At 33.1% G+C, this 15,106-nt stretch overlaps 3 protein-coding genes across 8 annotated transcripts; 2 read left to right on the plus strand and 1 right to left on the minus strand.

The window, feature by feature from the left end:
* The first annotated feature begins 406 nt into the window (after positions 1-406).
* On the plus strand, positions 407-1,751 carry LOC8262523 (NAD(P)H-quinone oxidoreductase subunit L, chloroplastic). Its single transcript, XM_002527745.4, has 5 exons — positions 407-671; positions 772-861; positions 1,005-1,112; positions 1,212-1,306; positions 1,489-1,751. The coding sequence occupies exons 1-5, from the start codon at positions 549-551 to the stop codon at positions 1,634-1,636; spliced, it is 564 nt and encodes a 187-aa protein (XP_002527791.2). The 5' UTR covers positions 407-548; the 3' UTR covers positions 1,637-1,751.
* Positions 1,752-1,944: 193 nt separating this feature from the next.
* LOC8262524 lies at positions 1,945-6,516 on the minus strand. The gene is made up of 10 exons (XM_002527746.4): positions 5,929-6,516; positions 5,692-5,829; positions 4,704-4,892; positions 3,852-3,989; positions 3,619-3,737; positions 3,397-3,529; positions 3,178-3,307; positions 3,001-3,080; positions 2,740-2,874; positions 1,945-2,535 (listed from the first exon to the last, which is right to left on the minus strand). Exons 1-10 carry the CDS (start codon positions 6,403-6,405, stop codon positions 2,305-2,307), a joined length of 1,770 nt encoding a protein of 589 aa, XP_002527792.2. The 5' UTR covers positions 6,406-6,516; the 3' UTR covers positions 1,945-2,304.
* Positions 6,517-9,602: 3,086 nt separating this feature from the next.
* On the plus strand, positions 9,603-13,630 carry LOC8262525 (protein BCCIP homolog). 6 transcript variants are annotated; one of them, XM_048374825.1, is made up of 10 exons: positions 9,604-10,149; positions 10,592-10,892; positions 11,023-11,189; positions 11,279-11,352; positions 11,442-11,663; positions 12,343-12,552; positions 12,669-12,734; positions 12,833-12,922; positions 12,997-13,067; positions 13,387-13,630. In XM_048374825.1, exons 3-9 carry the CDS (start codon positions 11,033-11,035, stop codon positions 13,054-13,056), a joined length of 879 nt encoding a protein of 292 aa, XP_048230782.1. In that variant the 5' UTR covers positions 9,604-10,149; positions 10,592-10,892; positions 11,023-11,032; the 3' UTR covers positions 13,057-13,067; positions 13,387-13,630. The 6 variants fall into 6 exon arrangements, with proteins under 6 accessions (XP_048230781.1, XP_048230782.1, XP_015580019.2 ...); XM_015724533.3 differs by having other exon boundaries at positions 9,610-10,149; positions 10,832-10,892; positions 13,011-13,067; XM_048374822.1 differs by having other exon boundaries at positions 9,611-10,149; positions 13,011-13,067.
* The last annotated feature ends 1,476 nt before the right edge of the window (positions 13,631-15,106 follow it).

Consider the following 15,106-nt stretch of genomic DNA (forward strand, 5'->3'; position numbering starts at 1 on the left):
TATTTTTTAGTATTAACAAAAATAAAATAAAATTCTAATTAAAATCTTTATATTTTGATTTGTTTGATAATAATAAATAATATTTATTTGTCATTAAGAAATTCATGAGTAATAGATAATAATCAAAATTCATAAGGTACATATTGTTTGTAAAATCCATATGTGTTGTCTAATTAAAAAGATATACTATTTATTATCTTGAATATTGGAGGATGGGATTTTAGCAATAATTGTACTCCCTAATTCCTCTTTTACTATTACCAGGAGATAAGAAAAGAAAATGAGAGGGAAAAAATATATATAAAAATCTTTAGTCAAGAGAGATGGTCCAATAATAGGGAAAGGACCTACCAATATTTTAATAGAAGAAGATCAAATGTAAAATAAAATAGATCAACTCTTTGTGGCCTTGAATGCACTAAATGTTTGGAGTTTCTGTTTATCGCCCTTTTTCTTTCCCGTTCATTTGGGAGGCCAAACCACTATGCATCCTATGCCATGAAACAGAACACTGAAAAAAGATAAGGAAACACAGATATAGCTCTAAAATGAGCTGCTCTTTAAGCTTCCATATCCCCAAGGCTTTGCCTTCTCTATCTCCTCATCGCAGAAAAGCTCCTTTCTATATTTCATCTAAATACAAGCCAGTCCACAATTCCAAGCTTGATAAGGTGCATCTCCCTTGCTCTGAAACTTTTAACTTAAAACTATTCTTGTTCAAGAAACTTCTAAAGCAATCGTGAACAATTACAAAATTCTTGTGTATAACAGAAAGTCTCAAGCATCAGGAGAAGTCCTGAAGGCTACAATGATGTCAAGAAGTTCAGCTTGGCAGTTCAACTTGGTGCATTTTTTGCCACTGTAAGACATTGATTTCTTTCTATTATTATGTTCTGTAGTCATCATTTTTTATTCTCCTATCCTTTTCCCCTTTCTTGCTTTCATTCTTTTGGCCATGAATGACAGTTTCTTGAGCTTGAATATTGTAAAAATACTTCAAACAGGTCGAGCAGTCAGCATTAGCAGTTACTGGAGTGAATAATGAGGAGGATTTGACATGGGTTTTAATACAATCAGCAATTGTTGCCTTTTGGTATTTCCTCATCATGCCAGTGAGTGAATCTCATTATTGTTCCTATGTTTTCATATGTCAAATGAAGGCTCATCCTTTTCTCCTTAGTTGATCCTGAATTCATATGGTAAAATTGCAGCCTATTATCATGAATTGGATGAGAGTAAGATGGTACAGGAGAAAGCTCTTTGAAATGTACTTACAGTTCATGTTTACCTTCATTTTCTTTCCAGGGTAAGTTTGCGTATCTTTCTATATGGTTGTCTGAACTTGATTCTACTTGTACTATTAATATGAGCTAGTCACAATTTAAGAATGAGGAAAGCCCATAATAATTCCTGATTCAAACCTAAAAAATGTGGATACTTTAGTAATTTTCGACAAACAGATGACGAATTATTTTGAACTGTGTTCAGGATACTACTTTGGGCACCATTTCTGAACTTCAGGAAATTTCCAAGGGATCCATCCATGAAGTACCCATGGTCTACACCTGAAAATCCTTCGCAAATTAAAAATGATTATGCCAAGTTCCCTTACGCTACACCTGAAGATTATGACTAAAAAATGCTGAGATTTCTTTAGGCCCTCGCCGAGCTTCTTGGTATTATGTACCCTGATGTAATCTGTTTTATGTAAATCTAACACTATCTTTTCAACAACAGATTGTTGTGGCCCACATAAATTCTTCTTTATTTCCTGTGTCCTTTAACCAGGAAATTTGCGTTTATCCTTTATTGCAATTTACAGTAGCAACAATTAACAGCATGATTCTAAAGATTGGCTTGTTTATAGTAACATCTCACACCCACGATATATAGGATTTTATTTCTTTCCGGATTCAATAAAAAAAATACAGAAAACAGACATGATTTGGATTAGATACTTTCTGCATTCATAAATGCCTTTGCAATTACAAATATTGCTCAATTTGACTAGATACTGCTACAATCTGAAATCAAGCTATTCTTCATATGCTTCGTAAAATAAATATTACCCACCAGATGCTTATTTCTCCTGAACACTGCATGTTTTTTCTCAATAACGTAACAGCCTATGTTTCTCATACGGTATGTGATCACCAAACAAAGACCCTAAAAACATTATGCTGAAAATTTTCTCCTTTCTCTTAGTCAGAATCAGAAGTACAAAATTGAAGAAAACTAGTATTCTAGGAACAAGTTTGATGCTTTTCACCAATGTTGCTGATATGTATGCATAGAACATCCCACTCAATAAGAGAACTGGGAGTTAACAAATACAGCCAACTTCTTCCAATCCCAGGACTCCATATTTGGGGAGATGATGGCAGCACCAACCGCCAGTGCAACAACAGCAACAGTCATTTTTGTGCAGAAACGGCCACGGGATAACTTTCCCAATATCGCCTTGCAATACTTGTCAGCATCCCGGAGGAGTGCATGTTTAGCAGCATCTTCTGCACTTGCCATTGCTTTCTCATTCTGCATTTAAATACAAAGAAGCAAGAGTTAGTAACTCTACTGCTTCTGCATAATGGTTATAAAGAGAACTTTGTATAAAAATTAAATTACAGTACGCAGTTGTGTTGATAGCCAACTGTATTTAGCAACTCCCCGAATATGGAGCCTCCCCCTCCAGCAGGATTAGAAAATTATATGAAAATGCTGCATAGAACGAGGGATTACCTTCCGTCTAAAACTCTTGAGAGTTTCCCTCAAAGGATCAAGAGGTGAGAGTTTAGCTGAGAGCTCCTTCCATTCCTCCAACAGTTTCTTAAGAATAGCGATGCTAGCTTCTGGATTCTCCTGGTAAATTTTATCCTGTTTCTCCAGTTTACAATTCAGTGAACACATTTAAAACAATGGGATGCTACAAATAAATGATAGAATACATAAGAATGAATACATAAATAACCATCTTCTAAGATAAGAAATAGAACAGCTCACCCAATGCTTATAGCATTCAGCATTCTGGGTCAAACACCAGATACAAATGCCAGCTGCTTCCTTGGATAACTCAGGATTGCCTGTTAAAACAGAAAATAGTCACCCACAGTTTTAATAATCACTTTTTCAGGAAAAAAAAAATACATATATGACAAGACAATAAATTAAATCCCCTACTTTCCCCTGCTGCTTTAAAAGCAAAATTTAGTATCTGCAATGACACTTGTTTCATGGCTTTGCTTCCAACAGAACCAGCCAAAGCCACATCTTTTAGGGTAGGATATATTGCCTCAAACCTCTCAGTAGCCTGCATAAACACCACAGGCAACAGAAATAAGAACATTGAATCTACATTATCCATGAGAATGAATTCTAATATTGCCCCCAATAAACCACCTTTACTCTAGCTGAAGATGTAGGAAATGTCACTCGCAGTAGTATCTCAAGTGCAAAAGGTGGCACCAGGCGCTCTCCCTTCCTCACAGCACCACTCACTAAAATTGTAGGAGCCTTAGGGGAAGACAAAATTCTGCAACAAAATTAACAATTCCACAATTATTAAAGAATTGAGAGCAAGCATAAAAGGAGAAGCCAAGCAGAACTAGAACGCTTGCATACTTTTCTACTAGCTGCAAAATTATATCCCTGGACTGCGGATTAGAACTTTTGCCACTCACTAAAGGGAAGAGGTTGTGTGCCCATGCGTACAACCCTACAGCCAAATCTCCTTGAGAGACCTATAAATAAGATTTTCAGACCTAAGGTATAAATTATCTTCAAAATAGAAAAGGAAATAAAGGATTTCAGGGCTGATCCTGTTAGGCGCTAACTTGATGCCGGCATTCATTTACCTGGGCTATCATCCATGCCACAACTGGAAGTTTGTCTTGTCCTTGGTATTTTGAACTATCCCTCAATGTAGGCAGTACATTAACTAAGGCATCAGGCTTTCGTCTCAACACCATCGCTAAGACCACAAACATACCAACCTGTCATTTTACTCATATGTTAACATATATTAAGTAATCTACTATATGAAGGATGCACATGTTGAAAGTAAAAATACAAATTTAGGAGGGGAAAAAAGATTATGAAGCACAAGTATTTGAACCAAGATAACAGAATTAGAAAACACAAGCTAGTTAGAAAAGAAGAAAAATAAAAATATCTCCCCTTGGGTGGGTGAGTGGGAAGGGGCGGTGTGCATTGGGAGGTTTTTAAGTCTTTAAATGAATCCCAAATCTAATCACAAGCTATTCATTTTGCAAGAAATAGTCGCACTGTTCACAGTTTGCTGCTTCTCCTTTTTGGTAATAAATGATCACAATCAAAATTATACCCTTGAAACAGAATTGATCAAGCAAATTATTTTGTGTGTGCATACATAGTATGATCACAAAATGAAGAACTACAGTATCTAAACATTACAGCTAAAGAACATTAAAGATGAAAATGATAACGGAAACATCAATTCCGGCAAGGTATAATTTCAAAGTTGATTCCAGTCGTCCTTCGGCAGATCAATGTACTCGCAAAATTAAAAATAAAATAAAAAAGTACTGCACACTAATAAAGAAGGGATTACCCTATGTTCAACAACCAAATGACCATATACACAGATCAAAACTCAATGGTCCTACCCAACAAAAAATTGGTCATATAGGCATTATGTAGAAAAGCATCAAGAGGAGAAAAACCCTTACCTGAGATTTTGATGATACTTGTTGCACACCCTTTTTAGAAACCTTAGAACCAGTTTGCTGGCTTGACAAGTCATGAAGGATGCAGTCTAAAGACCATAACACAAAGGAACCCAGTGCCTCAATAGTGCGTTGATTGATCCAATCTATGGATGTCTTATAAACAGCATCAGAAATGTGTGACAGGGGAATCTATTAAAAACAAGTTAGCCAATAAGTTCATTAAAAATGGTAGAAGCATTAGGTATAGAAATTCATGTAATTTATACTAAGATACAATAGATAGATATGAGAATATATAGCATAACATCAAGTGGATGTACTTAACTAGAAGCATGTCATAACAACCAACATGATGCTCAAACCAAGACAAGATAATAAAATTCATAAATTAGGGGAAAGAGATGCCTAAATAACAATGTCAGATTTTCTTTAATCATGAAATATACACAATATTCAATCATTTTTGCTTAAATGTTCTATATCAGAACCATTGAACCAAAAATCCCTCCCTCTCCACAACCCCAAGACTTCAAAGAGTTCCAAATCATGTAGCCATATAATCTCCACTTAAGGTATGTAAGTTAATAAAACAAAACCCTTTTTAGAACTTATTTACAGCCAAGCCAAATAATGGCAGAAGATCATTCTGAAAATTGGTATATGGAACATAAAAGGATGAATTTTAGAAAGCACAATCCTAAAGATATTTGTTTCAAAATCTCCAATATGCACAAGGAGGTGAATACATCAATGGATTCCAAAGAGAATATGCACGAACCTTGAAACCAAAACAACGCATGCAAGGACCATTAGAAAAATAAATGCATCCAACAATTCCTTTCAAAATATGGAAGCTCGAGTCAAGAAGCATACATCCAGAACCATTGCAAAAATAGAAAAGCACACAAATGAATTAAAATTGCTTTCAGAATAAGAAAACAAACAGCCATAAAATATAAATTGGGAAAATAAGATCACAATAACTTACGTCAGCCATTTTAGCGACAGAATTCTCCCTAAACAATTTAACCCAAGGAAACTGAGCAGAACTAACAGACGAAAAAGCTCTCCCGAAATAATCAGCAAATCTCATTAACATTATCTCCTGTTGCCCCTCATACGATTCCTAAACCATAAAACATAACAAATCACAATCAATCAGTCAAAATTAAAAGCACCATTTTTTAATTGAATTTAAATCGTACAATTTTATAATATAACTCACCGATATTTCGGCGAGAAAAGCGGCGAGATCTGAGGCATCAATTTTAACGGCAGCTTCAGCAACAGTAACCTTCGGTTTCTTCGCCTTCTTTTGCTTCACTTTCTTCTCTGCAGCCTTCTCATTTCCTTTAGCACCATCTTCGCTATCGTCGTCGTCTTCCTCATCGTCGTCGGATCGGTGGTGTTTCGATCTCACAGGAGCCGCTTCAGGCACATCTGCTGCTCTCTGAGATTCGATGATTCGACGTCGTCGCTCTTCTGATTGCTGTTCTAATGAACGGAATACGTTCGCCTTGTCGTTTGCCGCCGCAGTTCCGTTGATTTTACCATTGGTTACGGCGGCGGCGGTGTCCGCCGGTTTTTGCTTACGCTGACGTTTAGCGTAGGTGACCTTTTGCCAGCCGTGATCTGTGTTGTGGTTATTGGTAATTTGGTGATCTTCATTGTTGTTGTTAATGTTTGATTCAAAAGAGTCCATTTTTTTGTTTTTGTTTTGGACTTTTTGATTTCAGTTTTTTTTTTTTTTTCTCTAAAGGACAGAGAGACAGAGAGAGAAGGGGAAAGGGAAGACTTTGGGGACGGTGAAGGGATTTTAAAGAGTTGACTCTGTACGATTTTGACCTTGAAAGTAATGCGGAATCACGGGATTGCCATAAGTTTGTTGATATTCGCATAGGTGTGACGTGTGTGACGCGGAGATGACAGACAAACACTTGATTTGCATTTTGCGGTAAAACCAACTATTTAGCTATAATCTATAAAATTTATGGATAGGAGCAAGTTTCCTAATACGCTTTTTATCATAATTTAAGATTACTTTCTTTAAGCATTCGTGTTAAATTATACAAATGTGATTTTCTTTACAAAATAATTCATATATGTTAACTTTTTACATATAAGTAATAATAATATTTAATTTTATTCCTTTATTAATAAAAACTTGAAAGAAAGGAAAAAAAACTCTAAAACAGTAATATTTATAAAAATTAAACTAAAAATAAAAATATTGATAGTTCATTGAATTCAAATAATAATTTTCAATTCCTTATATTTAACTTTAATTAATATAATTTTATCAAATAAATAATTTTTTAATATATATCTTAGAATCACAAGTCAGATTTGATGCCCAAATTTTAAATAGGTAATACTTTCTTTATTTTCCTTGAGGATACAGGAATACTAACATAATTGATAACTTGATGAGCTAAAAACAAACAAACAAAAAAAACTATGAATATACTGCGGAAGGAATTCAACTATTTCAAGATATTCTTAGCGAGGGTAATTAAAATATTATTTTCCACTTTATAAAAAATAAAATTTATATTTCATTATATGGAAATAGAATCCATAGGCCTCTTTACATTTTCACAATTATGTTTTCGTTTTAAGTTGGAATGCTTGGAAAACATTAAAAAAAAAAAAAATTAAGTAGTGTGGAAAAAATAATAAAGTTTAGTTAATTAAAATAAATAAAATAGTGGAAGATTTTGTATACTAAATAACTATTATGATTTTATACCTTTTGAATTGAGATTAAATTAAACAAAGTAATAATAAAGCAAAAAAAAAAAAATCTGTAGTTAACCCCTCATTCGAGTGAAAGTCACTTTTTTTTAATCTCTCTTGATTTTCTTTTATTAGTTGAATTAAATCTTTAAAAGCACGAGCTTATAAAAGTATTTAAAATTTAAATTAATATCTATATTATTAATTTTAATAAAAATATAAAAATAATTTTAAATATATTTTTATCTTATAGAAAAACTAATAAGCTATAACTATATAATGAAAAATAATAATTCTTTTACATTTGTTATAAAATATTTATGTACGAGAAAAACAATTTAAACTCAAAACCTCTTATACCTAAGAGCAAATATTATTATCATTTAAATTAAGTAGTCAAATGTAATATGATTATTTTAAAATATATATGAATAAATAAAAAATTTATTTTTATAAAAAGATACGTAATTCAGAATACGTTTAAGAAGGAATGAATTATTATTTTTAAAAAAAAGAGTGAAATTAGAAATTGATAAGACATGTTCTCAATTTATTTTCTATACTACTCATAAGAATAGTGAAATTGTTTTAAAGGGATATGGTTGTGTTATACTCTAGCTCGGGCATTTTGATTTTTTCTTTTTTAATTTTTTAATAAAAATAATATATACAACGCATCTTTTCATATATAATATATTATGCACATAAATTGAACTTTTCTAACATGTTTATCGTTTATGGTATTGCTCCCACTTGGATCAAATATTATTAATAAGTCATCATTTCCATGTATTTAACAATTTATAGAAATAATGAATTTCTTTCTATCAAAGAAAATTAAAGCAATACTAATCAATACGGACACTGAATAACTTTTTAAAGAGTAGGATTTTGTTGTATGAAAAAATACGTTATTATCAAAGAAATTTAAAAACTATATTACTATATCATAAAAATAGATTAAAGATAATACAAAATATAAAAATTAAATAGTAATGGTAATAATGAAAAACTAAAAAGAAAGGCATTGCATTTATAGGAATAATCCTATTGAAGTGGTGAAGTTGTATTAAATACTTTTTATTTATGAGATTAGCAGATCTATATTTAAGTACAATTATATAGTTATACAAATTAGGAGATAATTTTTGAAATACAGAAAAGAAAAAAAAAAGAAAAAAATAAAAAGTTCCATCCGTCACACTCGCAAACATGGGTGGATAGAGACAAGTTGGGCTCTCCAATAATATCACAGGGTTTTGATTTAGACACGTGACCGTCTCCTCGGTCCTTTTATCTCTGTAATAATTTGCTTTAATTGGTAGAAATAAATTGCATTTTCCACGTGGGGTGTATAAATATATGCACAGATGTATTTTTTCTCTGTTCGACCGCTCAAAGAAAAAGGCAAAAAAAGAATTGATGTACTGAATTGTAAGGTTCTTTTAAGCCCCCATTTGAAATTTGAAATTCGAAATTTGAAGAGAAAAAGAGAAGTTGGTTTGAGCTAAAAGTAGGGCATACATTGAATAATTAGGTTTTAGGAAGAACTCATCGCCGTTCGAATGTCGTGCTTAACAAAATATAATAGAAAAATATCAACTTATATATTAGTGCCCCTAAAGTGATTGATTGCTCTGCTATTGGTCCATGCTTAAGCAAATATGATAATATTCGTATATAATTCGACGAGAATAATATTTATATTGTATTTAATTAAAATTTATAATATTTATAAATATTATAAAATTGACTATAATTAAATTACCTTTTAATAAAATATATATAATTTTTAAATATAATTTTTATTAAATAAAATAAAATTTTTAATAAATTTCGAATAAATATAAATTAGTATTAGAGTCATTCTTTTGAATTCTATCTTTTGTTTTGTTCTTTTATTCATTAATTCTATCATCATATTGCTTGTTTACCACAATCTTTATTCTCTATCTTCCATTGAACCAATTAAACCGGTCAATAAAAGAAAACAAAATTATAAAATTTCTGCCATTTGATCTCAAATCTCATTTCTGGATTTTCATCTTAACAGTATGTGCTTGAGAAATTATAGCTATTAAAGATTATTTGAAAGGAATCTTGCAAAGTAAAAAACATTTGGCTGCGGCTTTAAAGGCGATTAAAGTTATATATCATTTTGCTGGTTAAAGCAATATCTAAGAATTTTCTTGCATTTCATTACTTGCTTTTCAAATTTTTGTGTATTTTCTTTCTCTCTTTATTTCACAGTGACTCACCTTCCCTGCGTAATGTTTGTCAAATTTTCTGTTCCTATCCATTCCTTCCAAACTTGTTCGTCTTCCTTTTTAAGCACCATCTTCCATCTTCTATTTCTCAATCTTGCTACAGGTAGTTTCAGGTTTGGGCCAGTCTATTACATAAGCTCTTTAATTCAATCCCACACCAAGCTGATCTAAGCCCAGTCCAGCAACTGTGAGATAGAATAGAATACAACCTCTCTTAAACCCTAGTTTTCCTTTCTTCAAGAACAAAGAACTAACTTGCATTAAAACTGAAATAAAACATATCAGCCCGTACTGTTGCAGATATACTTGCAGGAAAACAAGCTGTCCAAGTCGCCAAACCCTTATTTAGTTCCCGATCTACTGATACTCCCACTTTCACGCACTTTCCTTTCCCTTCAGTTCATCATTTTCCTGTTACATTCTCTACTTCTCGCGATCAATCGGTACGCCTTACTGTGTCTCATGAATGTTAAACTACTCCAGTTAGTTTTGATATTCTTACCTTTTTCTTTATTGCAATTTTTGTGAGATATTATCTAATCGGCTGTGCTAGGTGCTTTTTGTGCTTAAATCTTTTATCGAAGACAGAGAAATTTATTTTCCGCAAGTTTTAAATTGCATGTGTTAAATTTTCTAGTGTCTGAATACGTTTAATATGGTAATGCAATTTGTAGGAGAATTTGTGTAAACAATGATCTTTTGGTTCATTTGACGTTTATTTGTTCAATGATATTTAGGTGGTTGTTTTACGCTAATGTTACTTTAACAGTCTAATTACTCTACACAAATGCATGCAATTTGATTATTTGTTTAATCGTAATTATTGAAACCAAAGCCAAACCTGTGATTTCAACTGCACCTTAATTTGTTTCTTTTGGATTTTAGATTATTTAGGTATAGTTGGTTTTACGTTGATCAGAACAGACAGATACACACTCCTGATTGAAATTAAAGCTCACTTGAGTTGACTGTGGGAAGCAAGCAGTGCTTAAAAATTGACAGGGTAGTCTGAAATTGGTGTGACGCTGCTAAACTGATCCAATTTTTCATAAGCAGAGATCTTAGTTGATGTAGCTGATGCTATTAATTTTGCAATTCTACCCTTCATAAATAACTAAACTTTAGGCTGATGACGTCCGAATGCTTTGGTGCTGCCTATGTGAGCCAGGAGGAAGTGATTGATATTGTATGTGGTGCATACTCTTTTTCTTTTTTTTCCTCATTTGCATTATTTTGCTTGCTCATCAATCCTATTCTTGACCTGAAGGATTTGTTTGTTCTTTTTCTTTTTTCCCTCGATGTGATCTTAATTGCAGCATAGTAACAATGCCACCAAAGCGATCAAGATGGCGCAGATCAACAATGGCTCGGCCACTGACTTATTCTCCATTTGCACGTTCAGTTGCTCATCTTGCCTCATCTTACCTGATTAAGCGTCAAAAGCTCAACAACAAGCTACTTGGATCTTCCCCAAGTGCACTAGGTATCTAATCTGATTGTATTCTTCGTCATAATTTTGACATGTGACTTTTTGCTTGTTCTTTCTGGTTTATAGTCTGATGTTGTTTGTAGGTGATGGAATTATCAAGCACTCTTCGAAAGAGAAGAATAAGCAGTCTGAGTCTTCTGAGGAAGAAGAGCTTGAAGTAAGAAAATTAATTCGGCGGAATTTCCAGCGAGATATTTATATCAGTTCAGTTTGCAATTTTATTAATCTTTTTTGTATTCTATGAAGGGATTTATCCAAGCGGATTTTGTGTTCTTTGATCCGAAACCCGATGAATTTCATGGAGTGAAGATTTTGCTGCAGACTTACCTTGATAATAAGGAGTGGGATTTGAGTGGTTTTGTAGACATAATTTTGGGGCAGACCACTGTGGGGACTGTTGTTAAAATAGAGGATGATGAAGATGGACTGTTCTCTGTCACTACTGTCCTTAACTTGGGGAGATATAAGGCAAGTGATTATTACTTCCAATCTGCTTTTCATTATTATTATTGTGTAGTTTTTTCCTTCTTTGAGGCCTCTATGGTTCCAATGGCTAATATGCTGCAATTACATTGCGGCACGAGAAGATGGAGTAAGACATTGAGGGGAAATCTTATTGTTTAAGCTCACTTCTCTAATATGTTCTGAAGGTGGCTACTATACCCTACTTCAATTTGATCCGCGAGCAAGTTATTCCAGGTCTGAATTCCACATGTCTCTTGAAAGAAATGAGAAGGCAGTGCCACTTTATTGTTTCTTCGAACTAAATTTGACCGAAACCTTCTTTCTATACTTTTTCAAGCAATCAATACTTATTTGCCAACCAAATCATGTTAGGTGCATTGTGATGCCAATGTCGCCACTAACTGATTCATAATGTACAGAACAACATATCTATAAAAGATCCCCAAGTCAGAAACCTTTTCTGGACAAAATCTGTTCAACACTTTGACTTAAGCTAGCTTAACTTCAAATGGACCATGGGCATGTATATGATCTCCTTTCCTAATAATCTCTAGTTTGCATGATATGCTATGTTATTCATGATTTGTAACTTACTGTTAATTGGCTGGTGTACTGAGCAGCGGTTTAGGTTTATTACATTCTACTGGTGCTGGCTGATGAATTGTGGGTTGGTTCTTCGCAGGATCATAAATGCATTATGGATATCAAGGAGTTCCTCATCAAAGTATGTCTGGAAAGAAACATACTAGATGATTTGAGATTACTTTTAGGAGAGCAAGCACAATATGTAGGTCTCTTGGTGTCTCAGCGTGTTGTCAATCTTCCTCCCGAACTTTTGCCGCCTCTTTATGATGCCTTATTTGATGAAGTGTTATGGGCTACCGAAGATGAGGTTAGATGAGAATGTTGTTTGAAATGGGTGAGCTTAGTAAAATTAATCTCTTTATTTCCCTTGTGGGCACAGCTTTATTTGCTTTGCTAAAATTCCATGTTTCATTCTTGCTGAAGCCAACAGAGGAGCTTAGGAAGTCTTTCTGCTTCAAGTCCTATTTGCTAATTACTAAAATTTATAAGGTATACTCATTTGGAATCTTCTTTATATCATTTTATTTACATTTTGTTCCTTTATGATCTACAATAGAAAATAATCTGTTGTTGATATGAAACAACAGCACAAGAATGCAGACCAGAAAAAGAGGCAAAGCAGTGACAATGAGGAAGCAATAATATACATTAAGCCTGAAGATGAAATATTTTACAAAGTATGTATCCTTTCTTATCATTAACATAGCGCGTCAATCTGCTCCTGCTGTCCTGTCAATTACTGATTGTTTAGCAATTACGTTTCAGCACTGTTCATGGTCGTGCTGTTTTCCTCTGCACTCAGAGCATGTAACGACTCATGAAGTAAGTAACTTTGCTGTTGTCCTACTGAGGTTACACTATTGACATCATATATGAATTATAATCTCAAAGTGGATGCCAGCGAAATACATTTACTTATGGAATTTCTTCCACTCGGCAAACAAAGAGCATCCATGTATAAGTAAAAACGCATCTTTCCTGGTCTTCTTGTATTCATAACATTTATGTTTTGGTTGGTGCTGTATTCATAAGCATGTAATCTGCTGATGGTCCATCTTGGCTGGTGTGGGTCTCGACAGATGCCACTGATAGCTTCTGTGGCAGGATGTTAATTTCTTTTTGGTTTTGATTGTTCTTGCAGCTAAGGAATTACCGGTTGATGGGGTTGGTCATGGCTGTAGAGGCAGATGAAATTTCTAAATTTCGGGAGGAGTTGCATTCGTTGATTGATGAATCATGAAAGTCTTATTGTGCATCAACTTTCAAGTTAATGTCCTCCTATTTTTTCTTCCAGTAGTTGCTAAATTTTTTTTCTTCAACTTTATTTATTGTATCACATTGAAATCATCTTTGTTTATATGCATCAGGGAGTTTTGATTCTTTTTTTTTCTTTTTGTCTGTGTGTGTTTGAGAAGAAACCCTTGCCTTTGCATTCACAACAACTATTCATCATCTGGTAATTTTGGAAACTTAAACATGTTAGATAGCTTTCTTATTTTTGGCCCTTCTTTTTTTCGTATTCTTTGTAAATGAGTTTTGTTCTATTTACGCTTAAGCATTTTTCCCCCAATCTGTATGGATCCTGTTCATAAAGAGATGCATCTGCTCCAATGTTATGCAATTAATGCTTACTCGTGGGAATCAAGTAAATGCTTGTTAGTGAAAATCCTTAGCAGCGACATTCCTTATGGAACCAACTAGAAGTTGTGATCCAAGTTCTGCTATCAGGTACCTGGGCCTCGTATCTTTTGCTGCTGTTTTCAGTTAACCGGAGTAGGAAAATATACTTGAATTCAATCTTGTCTCTTCTATTCGTAGGCATAATATTTAATATATGCTTTTATTTCCCTTGTCTTTCCTTTTTTTAATAAAACACTTTAATAGTTGCTACTAAAAAGAGTCCCCGATTTATGCAGTTTGCTCTCTTCTTTTTCAAGTCGAAACAGTGGCATCTTTGAATTGCATAAATTGATGTTTTAAACTCCTGAAGATTGAATAATTCAATCAAAGTTTACCATGTGTTTTCCGACAATGAGAATGATATAGTTCGTTAATCTGTATTGTAAACTGATGCATTTATGTGCATTGGTTAAACATTGAATAATGTCGCCTAACTTTGCTTGGAATCATGAACTAGAAAATCTAGATCCTCTTGTTCACTAATAGTCCGAATGTCTAGTGATCTTCTCGTTCCTATTATTTGTATACCTTTTCTTGTTTTAAAAAAATAAAATTAGTTATGAGTTAATGAAGTGTATGAAAAAATTATATTACACTTGTTAAAAGTCAAATGGAATAAAGATTTGCCTCTTCAAATGTGCTATTTTTATTTTATAGAATGATTTTCTTTTTTAGATTTAAAGAATAAAGAGTTAATTGTAGTCTAATTTTATAGAAAGACATTTTATAATAAAGATTCGACATGTATAAAAAAATATATTAAAAATCGCTCTAATAGTCTTTGGTTTTAGTACTTTCTTTTAAATATTCTCAGAGGAAAAAAAAAAAAAGAAAAAAGCAATACCTAGCCATACATATTCTTTCATGGCAACACAGGCTTTTCTTAATTTCTCAGGAAGAGATAATAATAATAATAATAATAACAATAAAGCCCTTTTCTTTTAGGTGTGTGAAATCGAAATTAAAGAATTCTCTTAAGATGATCACTGTGTAACTGGACCATGAACAAGCAAAGGGGTCCTAAGATTATATGCATAGATACAAGCGGTTATTAGTAAAATCTTCAATCTTGCAACTGAAGAGTGAAAGGCAGATCCATATCCTAACCTTTTTATACTATCCTTGTCATTTTCAATCACTTTGATGGGTCCCATTGCCAAGCCTCTTAAGACTTTCTACGT

Source organism: Ricinus communis, chromosome 5, assembly GCF_019578655.1.
Source record: "Ricinus communis isolate WT05 ecotype wild-type chromosome 5, ASM1957865v1, whole genome shotgun sequence".
In the NCBI taxonomy this organism is placed as follows: domain Eukaryota; kingdom Viridiplantae; phylum Streptophyta; class Magnoliopsida; order Malpighiales; family Euphorbiaceae; genus Ricinus; species Ricinus communis.

Excerpts from the sequence above, each read along its gene's own strand:
- LOC8262523 (XM_002527745.4), top strand. The coding sequence starts at position 549 with ATGAGCTGCTCTTTAAGCTTCCATATCCCCAAGGCTTTGCCTTCTCTA. Across the intron at positions 672-771 it reads ACAATTCCAAGCTTGATAAG|AAAGTCTCAAGCATCAGGAG; the intron begins GTGCATCTCCCT and ends TGTGTATAACAG. Across the intron at positions 862-1,004 it reads TTGGTGCATTTTTTGCCACT|GTCGAGCAGTCAGCATTAGC; the intron begins GTAAGACATTGA and ends TACTTCAAACAG.
- LOC8262524 (XM_002527746.4), bottom strand. The coding sequence starts at position 6,405 with ATGGACTCTTTTGAATCAAACATTAACAACAACAATGAAGATCACCAA. Across the intron at positions 3,738-3,851 it reads TGGCATGGATGATAGCCCAG|GTCTCTCAAGGAGATTTGGC; the intron begins GTAAATGAATGC and ends TCTTATTTATAG. Across the intron at positions 2,536-2,739 it reads TCAAGAGTTTTAGACGGAAG|AATGAGAAAGCAATGGCAAG; the intron begins GTAATCCCTCGT and ends ATTTAAATGCAG.
- LOC8262525 (XM_015724533.3), top strand. The coding sequence starts at position 11,033 with ATGCCACCAAAGCGATCAAGATGGCGCAGATCAACAATGGCTCGGCCA. Across the intron at positions 12,553-12,668 it reads TATGGGCTACCGAAGATGAG|CCAACAGAGGAGCTTAGGAA; the intron begins GTTAGATGAGAA and ends TTCTTGCTGAAG. Across the intron at positions 12,923-13,010 it reads AAGATGAAATATTTTACAAA|CACTGTTCATGGTCGTGCTG; the intron begins GTATGTATCCTT and ends ATTACGTTTCAG.